At 34.7% G+C, this 10575-nt stretch overlaps 1 protein-coding gene across 2 annotated transcripts; it reads left to right on the top strand.

Annotated features, from left to right (window-relative positions):
- The first annotated feature begins 6497 nt into the window (after positions 1 to 6497).
- On the top strand, positions 6498 to 9214 carry LOC127842770 (putative nuclease HARBI1). 2 transcript variants are annotated; one of them, XM_052372480.1, is made up of 3 exons: positions 6498 to 7039; positions 7812 to 7924; positions 8247 to 9214. In XM_052372480.1, exons 1-3 carry the CDS (start codon positions 6628 to 6630, stop codon positions 8361 to 8363), a joined length of 642 nt encoding a protein of 213 aa, XP_052228440.1. In that variant the 5' UTR covers positions 6498 to 6627; the 3' UTR covers positions 8364 to 9214. The 2 variants fall into 2 exon arrangements, 1 of the variants encoding a protein (XP_052228440.1); XR_008031868.1 differs by lacking the exon at positions 6498 to 7039 and adding an exon at positions 7177 to 7232 and having other exon boundaries at positions 8247 to 9211.
- Positions 9215 to 10575: the final 1361 nt, after the last annotated feature.

Here is a 10575-nt window from a genome sequence, read left to right as displayed (position 1 = left end):
TGCAAATATTGTGGGAAAAGATATGCCACAAAGTTAGGGAAGAAAAGGCATAAAGAAAACGCATGAAGAAAATGTGAATGAAAAGAAATTTTCAGTATATTGTGAAATATGTGGAAAAGGTTTCGGGTATAAAACTGATTTTCTAAATCACATATCTACACATGACACAGAACCAAGGTACAATTGTAAAATATGCAACCGGAAATTTAAATTTCCAAGAACGTTAAAACGGCACACTTCCATTTGTGGTAAAAGTAAGACTTTTAAGTGTAGTAATTGTGGAAACTTTTTCAAGTCAAATCGCTATCTTCAAGAGCATTTAAAGGTACATAGCGAAAAGAGACTCTTCCAATGTTCGGTTTGCGGCGAGACGTACAACCACCACAGTTCATTATATAAGCACAAGAAAAAAGCTGGCCATTAAAACATTTTCATACATGATATATGCATATGATAGCTTAACTGAATGTTCAACAGTTCAAACAAGAGTTTGAAATATAAATAACTTACATTGTATAACTTAATTATTTTGAGTCCAGCCAAAGAGGATTACTTATGTATTTGTTATTTGTTTAATTTTCGTTGTTCACGATTTTTTTGTAAAGGATTATTATAGATGTTATGGTTTCTTTTCGACAAAGTCGGTATTATTTAGCTTCATTTACTGCTGATTACTTATAGTTTCTACTGAAGTAATGTTCATTACTGCAGATTACTGATAGTTATAGTAAAAAATACAGTTAAATAATATAATATGTATCTACAATACAAGTATTCAACAGCATTCCACATGCATGAATACTAGATTATATTAATTACATGTGAAGTTATTTTGGTGCGTTACATTTTAGAATTGTGTGAAATATTAGTATGTATTTATTATTGTTTAATTTTGGTTCTTAACATTTTTTTGTAAAAGTTTATTATAGATGTTATGGCTTCTTGTCGACAGAATCGGCGCTATTTAGTTTTATTTACTCAAGTAATGTTCATTACTGCTGATAACTACGGAATCCGGATATTGCCAAGTTGATTGTCTCAAGTCGACCTTCAAGGTCGACGTACGACATTCAAGCGACGCACGATATGACACTCGACATTTGAAGTCGACATGCGACAATCATTTGAGTGTCGCATATCGATCTGGGTTTTAGGGAAAAAAATATTGCAGAAAATCTTGACTTTCGACTGAATGTCGACTGTCATATCGTGCGTCGCGATGAATGTCGCGTGTCGCTTCGCATGGCGACTTCAATTGTCGTATTTCGACCTTCGAGCGCGACACTCGATATATCGAGCAAATGTAGCGCAAATGTCGCCTGTCGACCTAAAATTCCCTATGTCGACACGCGACATTTGCTCGACGCACGATACGATGAGCGACGCACGATATGACACTCGACACTATATCGAGTAAATATCGCGCAAGTGTCGCATGTCGACCGGTGTGGGAGTAATTTTTCAACTGCACGGTGTAATAGTAACGTTTTCGGCTTCAAGTAAAAAATGGCTGAAAAAGATCCTATAACACCGTGCTTGCAGTTGAAAAAATTATTCCCACACCGGTCAACATGCGACATTTTGGGCGTATATCATATCTACGGAATCCGGATAGGGCCAAGTTGGGTGTCGCGTTTCGACCTTCGAGGTCGACACATGACATTCAAGCGACACTCTCTCGACGCGCGACACTCATGCGACCATCAATATTTGAGTGTCGCATATCGCGCTGGATTTCAGAAAAAATATCGCAGAAAATCTTGACTGTCGACTGATTTGTCGCGCGTCGTATTGAGCGTCGAGAGAATGTGGCTTGAATGTCGTGTGTCGACCTTCGAGCGCGACATTCGACATTCTCTCGACGCACGATACGACGCGCGACATTCAATATGATATATCGCGAAAATGTCGCCTGTCGACCTAAAAATCACTAGGTCGACACACGACATTCTCTCGACGCACGACATTCTATCGACGCTCAATACGACACTCGCGCGATATATCGAGCCAATATCGCGCAAGTGTCGTATGTCGACCGGTGTGGGAGTAATTTTTTCATCTGCAAGCAAGGTGTTATCGTAACTTTTTCAGCTTAAGTAAAAATAGTGGCATCTACTAGCAGCAATAGCAGCAGCAGCAACAGTAGCAGCAGCAGCAGCAGTAGTAGAAGTAGCAGCAGTAGCAGTAGTAACAGTATTAGTAGTTGTTGTAGTAGTAGTAGTAGCTGCAGTAGAAGCAGTAGCAGCAGCATCAGTAGCAACAGCAGCAGTATCAGCAGCAGCAGTAGCAGCAACAGCAGTAGCAGCAGTAGTAGCAGTAGCAGGAGTAACAGCAGTAGCAGCAGTAGAAGGAGTAGCAGCAGTAGCAGAAGTAGCTGCAGTAGTTGAAGTAGTAGTAGCAGTAATAGTAGTAGCAGTAGTAGTAGTAGCAGTAGTAGTAGTAGAAGTAGAAGTAGTAGTAGTAGTAGTAGTAGTAGTAGTAGTAGTAGTAGTAGTAGTAGTTGTAGTAGTAGTAGTAGTAGTAGTAGTAGTAATAGTAGTAGTAGTATTAGTAGTAGTAGTAGTAGTAGTAGTAGTAGTAGTAGTAGTAGTAGTAATAGTAGTAGTAGTAGAAGTAGTAGTAGTAGTAGTAGTAGTAGTAGTAGTAGTGGTAGTAGTAGTAGTAGTAGTAGTAGTAGTAGTAGTAGAAGTAGTAGTAGTAGTAGTAGTAGCGGTAGTAATAGTTGTAGTAGTAGTAGAAGTAGTAGTAGAAGTAGTAGTAGTAGTAGTAGTAGTAGTAGCGGTAGTGTTTATGAGAGTGGTAGTAGTGGTAGTGGTAGTGGTAGTAGTAGTTGTAGTAGTAGCAGAATCATGAGTAGTAATATTAGCAGTAGCAGTGTAGTAGCAGTTGCAGCACCACCAACAGTAGCAGTAGTTGTAGTTGTTGTATTAGTAGTAGAAGCTGTAGCAACAGCAGCAGTAGCGGCAGCAGGAGTAGCAGCATCAGAAGCAACAGCAGCATGATCAGCAGCAGTAGCAGCAACAGCAGCAGTAGCAAGTGTTTTACTTTTTAGTCTTACAATGTTAAAGTCAATAAAATAATATATAAAGAAGGAAAAAACTAGTTCCAACCGACACTCACAAGACTGTGTGATATTTGAGTATATTTCTATATGAGCAATGAACACGAATTTCCAATTGTTGATAAATCTCATAGAAGGGAAAATGCTGTGCAATAAAGCGAAAACTCATGCTTCCATAGATTTTTGTTGGTTGTCCTGTGTGATTATTTACCTTTTAATTTCAGTCTATGAACAAATATTTTAGACCATATATGCCGTTCGGGCTTTCCAAACTTTATTATAAAAAATAAATGAACGAGTTGGTGTTTAGTTTAATTCGCGAGACAAGATTGCAACAAAGAAAATACAAGATTATCAGACTTCTCGACATGTTCTTCAACTAAACCAAAAAGTTTAATTATACCTGTAACGTTTGTTATGTTTTTGACTTTACTCGTACATCACTAAGAACTGAAAGCATATGGCAAATTTGCCCGACACTGATATGTTTTTCACAAACATAGTTTGTTTTTCATATTAAGTAAAGAAAATTATGATGATGAAATAAAACATTAACTATAATTGTATCATATTCGACATAACTTTACATAGCGATGTAAATATTTCCCCAATAAAAAACACAATAGCTGTTTAATACCGGAACAAGTAATTCATAGGCGCTTTGTTTTGTTGAGGATAACACTCGACGAAGTTTGAATAATTCATTTATTGGAATTTTCACACATTATAATAAATCATATTATGGTATATGACACATTCTATACTAGTTTTGAAAACCATCAACTTACGCTTATTTTGTCAATGGAAGCGTTTTGTTTTTATCCTACTACCAGATGAAAATCGATGTTATAACAACGATCGTAAAACCTTGAGCTCTATAATGTCGCTAATTTCAATCACACTCGGGGTTTTCTAAAAATTGGAGAACCTGTTTCTGTCAATTATTGAAGAACAAAATGTGATATTTGATAATTATTAATAGAAAAATGAGGAAATAATAGGATAAATAGAATATTATGTGAGTTTTGGATAAAGCGCTACCATGGTTCTAAGCATCGCATGATAAACTTCATCTTTATCTCAAACTTACATAAAACTGCATATTTTCTAGACTTAATAATGTACGCTAAGTGTATGTATTGTATACGAACGTCATGCAGAAGTTGCACAATGGGAATCTACCGATGGCATGTCGATTAAACTAATTAATTATTTATTTTAAAATATTGTATTGTAATGTATTGAACATTGTTTGAACATTAAAGCGATACTTACAACAACAACCCATATAGTTGCCCTTTGACTTAAATTGTCGTAACTGTACCGCCTTGCAAACACACACCTTTTTTAACAAGATAGCAGGAAAACCAAAAACGACAAATTCGAGCGTGTGTTCGCCAAATCACCGAATAAATGGCAAATTTTTACCCCTTTATATTCTCGTGAACCAGTCCGAATATATTGAACATAGTCTTAGTCGGTGTAAGGAGGTTTACTATATATACATCAGCGTCTAAATAACAATTTACCAACAACAACAACATTTATTCAGCAGAATAGCTTATGCAAGCTCATAGCCTACATTATATATGCATTATACAATTTATAAGTAATGGAAGAAGATAGAAATAGGACGATGGTGTTATGAACTGGTTAACATGGTTAGTTATGAAGGGAATACATAATTGCATCTGATATTGCAACTGCACATCTTATATTTACTAATTACTTAAAAGACAGACGATTGGAAGAATTTCCACTATTCTATGAAGAAATAAACGAATACGAATGTTTTATGTGGGTGTGTCTGAAATACAATTTTAAGAATCTTATCTACGTGGAATATTTAAAATAAATTACTTTAAAAATTTAAGTAAATTACGTAATGCACTGTTTCGTCATATTATAATACAATTCTTTTTGTGCATGTTATGAGATATATACAAAGACAACAACGACAACAACATCAATGAAGCTAATAGTTCATAGCCCTCACATATGAAAATGAGCATTAATTTAATATATGCAAGAATACAACAAACAACAACATGTATTCATCAATAAAGCCTATACAAGTTTATATGGGTGTGATAATTATTTTATTATACTGAAAGAAGAAAACACAAAACCTAATAAAACAATTGCTTGTTTATTCATTAACTAAGCACTCTGGCTCATACATTTCTGAATGCACGAACGTTATGTATTTCTTATTTTTATTTTAAGTAAAACAATATGCAAATGCAAGAAATTAAATGAAGTAAATGCAGTATATTTATATATTCTCTTGATGCGGAAAACCAGTAGGTACACATTCCTAGCATGTTTATGTTTCAATTTTACCATTAACATCAAGATTACTTATTGATTACTGATTAAATATAGAATTACGAATCGAGAATTTGCTTCGTAAATAAATTTCGCAGTACTTATCATTTCAGTTTTACTTTTGCTGGACATTAATCTTGCAAATGTATTTATGGTTGGCCATCTGCAATAGTGCGGTTTAAACATATTTTTGTAGGTGTGCATATATTGGATATACTAGTTTTATCCTTTGTTTACAAAGCTGTAACTGTACTTTAGTAATGTTTTGATTGACCCATAGTTCAGACATCCCAATGTTTTCCAAAATGCTTTTCACGTGCCAAGCCCAGTTTTGATTACCGTAAGTATGACCGTTATTTGCATCGTTTTTTAACATGTATATAAGTCGTATCACGCTGCTTTCATTTGACGATAGTAATTTAAACCAGTACTTGACAATATTTATTTTTTGTATTTCTTTGAAATGAATTCGTCCTAAGTTACCGTACAGGGCGCTGAGATTAGTTGACTGATCAACGCATAATATCTTCCTTAGGAACTTCGTGTGAACGGCTTCAATATCGGTTGTTCGCGTTGTTCCCCATATTTCGGATGAGTAGTTTAAGACTGATGCAACTAAAATATCGAAAAGTTTCAGTTTGCTTTTTGCACTGAAATCGTATTTATTGAAGATAGAGAATAATCGATACACATATTTCTATAAATATAGGATCTTGCATGAGTGGTCGTTTTGTATTGAACTTATTTAACGAGTCATCTAAATGAAGATAAAAACGAGGCTTGCCGAGTTTTTTTCTTCATTTAGATGACGAGTTTAATAAATTCAATACAAAATGACCACACATTTAAGATTCTATTTATAACATGACCAACAATTTTTATTTTTATTTTATGCTCTTTTCATCGTTTTTTCACATTGTAAAAGAGTTTAACTGAAGAAATTCGCTGGAATAATGACGTCATTTCATAAAAATGACGTCATTTCACTGTAATATAACTAGTGTAATAACACCCGTGTTATAAACAATATTGAGCATTACGTTATTTCACTCCTGGCCCCGATTTCTCGAAAATTCTTAAGTCAAATTATTTAAGTTAAGCTGGTAAAAACAAGCTTAAGTTGATCGCTTAAATTAATCCGATTTCTCGAACAAATTTACGGGATTAACTTATTAGCTTAAGTACGTTATTTTAAACCAAGTACTTAGCAGGCTTAAGTCTGTTATTGTGGCTTAAATATGGCGGAGATACGGCGTCGAATTCGTCAGTTGCGAAGAGTTGTCAGGATAGAGAGAGTGTTTCAAGATAGGTTGAATCCGCTTGAAGTCCTGTCGGACGAAGAGATTTTTCGGCGATATCGCTTCCGTAGTAGAACAGTAATGGACATTGTGGAAGTGCTGTTCCCCTTCTTAGAGAGGCCGACGAAGCGCTCGTCACCTCTCCCACCACTTTTGAGCGTCTTAGTAACGCTTTATTTCTTGGCCTCGGGAGCCCACTACGTGGTGATAGGGGACGTTCATGGAGTTTCGGCGCCCTCTATATGCAGATCCGTCAATTGCGTTGTGAAACTGCTGGCGCGAATGGGCGTGCATCGGATAAAATTTCCAAGATTACTTGGCGACACAAAGGCCAAGTTTTATTCCATTGCAGGTATATTATGATAGCTATCATTCTTTTCCTACTTAAAATTTTCTGCATAAAATATTGGTGATTTTTAACCTTCATTTTACTCGAGACTAAGAGCGAACAATCAGTTGTCCCCCATTCAGGTAGGTATCGGGTAAAAAGTAAACAAACCAAACGCAAACAAGTTCTGCATCTCAGATCTCTGAAATCGTAATATGTACTGTTCATTTTTACGTATACATTTTTTTTATTTATTGATATACTTATAGCTCTAATTTGTGTACATTAGTATATTAATGCTGTATTGCCATATAATTTCGCGACCCAGAACTTTTCATCAGTAAAAGATTAGCTGCAATATAGCAACACTGATAATTAATAGCTATTAAAACTGTGCCTGTTGCATTATTCAATTGATGCGCAACATTTATTACGTTTCTTTATGGTATTTTATTGATTCAAACACCTCATTAATGTGGGTTTATTTTAAATATTGATTGAAATTCTTTGTCACTGTTACACTTGACTGTCAGTTTCTGGAAACATTTGTTTTAACAGCAATTTCATACCAGTTAAGAGTATATTCTATTCTGTCATATTTTTTATTTACCGAAGAAAATACCAGGAACAAGAATAAACAATGTAAACACAACATAGAAAAATATCAGTTTTTGTCTTTATTGTTAAAACAGACAAATATCAATTTTATGTCGCGTTCATTTCCCTTTAAACAACCGAAAAGCATAAATTAAATTTTTGTTATTTTGTTGTTGAACGTTCTATGTTAATTTACTAGGTTTTCCAAATGTTATTGGTGTCATAGACTGCACCCATGTGAAAGTTCTGGCACCAAGAGAATATGAGGCTGACTACGTAAATCGCAAAGGCTACCATTCACTCAATGTACAGGTAAATTATGTGAAATGTGTTTATTGTTTTGAAACATCAAACATTCACTTTTTATTGCATTCTTTTAGAGTCTATGCTTTCAAACATAATGGAAAACTAATAAATTGGCTGTGCAAATTAACTATGTGCAAAATGTGCTTAATAAACACATTCTTTTTTCCATTTAATTTACATAATGAGGGTACTTCTGCAGTGCCATGTTGCTATGGATTTTGTAAAGTTTTTAGATGGCCCAGTTTGAATCGCCTAAAGAAATGTGTGAATAACAACATTTTAAACACAGACGCGAACTTCTGTATGATTCTACAATTGCTGCTTTCAGATGGTGTGCGATTCTGGCTATCGTTTTCTGAACGTGGTGGCAAAGTGGCCAGGAAGTGTGCATGATGCCAGGATATTTAGAAATTCCTTACTTTGTCAGCATTTAAAAAACGGTTAGTATTGTTTATAATGCATATACAGGGTTCGACACTAAGGCACGTCCGACAGACATTGTCTAGTAAGATCGGTGGTCGGGCTAGTAAAACTGTGGGCTAGCTTGTCCGACTGGTCGTACATAACAAATCTATACTGATTCATATAACTATACCTAACCGAAAACCTTTTTCTCTTAATGTGTAAAATAACTCTCGTATCCGTTATTTACATCAGAACAAAACTAGCGTATATAAATAAACGCGGAGAATTCACATGATTCATCGCTATTTTTAGACGCGAAGGAGAGCTTCCCGCAGAAATTGCTTGTTTCCATTGGTCAAGTTGTCATGAATATTAATGATTTTCTGAAGTGTCTTAGAACTTTACATCATGTTTTTACGACTTCTATTGACAATCGGTATCATCAATGTAAACATTTTGGCGTAGCAGACGAGAGAATGTTATTTAAAGAATGGCTTTGTTCAAGATTGGATTTTCATCCGACAAATAAGTTTATAAAGAAGAATCCGACGGTAAAACTGACACAGATTATGCTGGAAAAAGGGCCTTGGAGCTGTGGTTGCATGGAGCACAGCGGTCAAGGAGGCCAGAATTTGATGACCTTGAATAAATGTCACCTGCTGTACAGACATCATTTATTTAACTGGTGATAAACAGTGAAATTATAACAAACATTTTATGTTGTTACATAGTTTTATTTTATTTTTTACTCTGCATCAAAATGACTTTCTTGTGTTCACTAATTATTTACTGATAAATAATTGATTAAACAGTTACACGACACTATTGTGTTTATTTGTTATGTCATTTATGGTCTAGTAGACATCATATTCGGGCTAGAACATTTTAAAGGAGCTGGTCCGATGGTCTGGCTGTAAAAAAAGTTAATGTCGAACCCTGATATATTGTTGTAATCCAATACAGTTATTACCATATACAGTTTTAGTTAATCCATATTGAAAAAATATTTTTTTTAAATAATTTAATTGACCTTGACAGAGTTTCATAATAACCACATGGTCCATTCATTCAGCCGTTCTTTAATGCACCTACATATTTTTGCATATTTTAAGGGTCATGTAGTATAAAGCTGCCTTTGTTTATGACCAAATAGAGAAAAAAAAGGTTCTTGAGAATGTTCTAGACGCCAGGCATAAATGGGTTAACATGACCAAAACTGGAACTTTTACTTGAAATATAGAAACAGTAATGTAAGTGGGATGCCGTAAATGGATGAACATGTTGAATTTACCACATGGATCGTTTTACACACTTAACATGTAGTCTATTCAATTTCTTTAGTGGGACAATTTGAAATTCGTTTAAATTATGTAAGTGCCTAAAGCAGCTTTGTACTCGTTCATGTACATGTTTCATTGAATGAAATGCGTACGTTGTCGTTTGTATAAAGCTTTGGGGAATTACATATTTGACTTCATTATGGATACAGTAGTTTCTTAAGGAATGGACATAAACAGGAAGTAGGTAAGTCATTTCTAGTCTTTTATGTTGAATATTTGTTAACCGAGAACGGTGTGTTATGCGATAATTATAATGTGCTTCGCATGCAATTGGTCTTGTACACAAGTAACTATGATAATATCTGCACAATGCATTTTATTTCACTTTTTAATAACCTCGTTTGAAATGGATTTCACTTAGACGAAATGCGTACTGTATTGGGTCGCTTATATTGTAAAAAGCACCTTACTTACCACTGTTCTTAGAGTTCTTAAACATCGTTTTGATCTCCTCCACGCCCCGATTTTCTGAGCATACGCCTGACCTGTAATTTTTATATTTTAAATTTGTATCAGCGTATATACGAATGAGCAACTTCGCATGAATAAAATCATTTCTTTTTTGCGAACATTGAATGATTTGTTCCGCATGTAAAAAATCGTAGTTGTTTATAAATTTGTTAAGAAAATAAGAAATTAAAAGAATACTATTGTAGATCTCGTTTTACAAATTACTGAAAATAAACCTCATTTATTATAGACAATAACTATTTAGTATTATTACACAATTTACATAACTTTTGCAAAAATCAGAAAATTTACAAACGCGTTCAAATCCAGGGCGATTTTCTCCCAGCACAGCTTCTTCTTCAGCTTGCCTTGATTTGCCCCTTGAAATCGCTCAAAAATCTCTTCCTGGGATTTGATCAGTTCTAAGGCAAAGGCCTTTTCTGACTTGGACTAATTTTGACA

This window comes from Dreissena polymorpha, chromosome 8 (genome assembly GCF_020536995.1).
Source record: "Dreissena polymorpha isolate Duluth1 chromosome 8, UMN_Dpol_1.0, whole genome shotgun sequence".
NCBI classification, from domain to species: domain Eukaryota; kingdom Metazoa; phylum Mollusca; class Bivalvia; order Myida; family Dreissenidae; genus Dreissena; species Dreissena polymorpha.
This window is presented reverse-complemented; position numbering and strand designations above follow the sequence as displayed.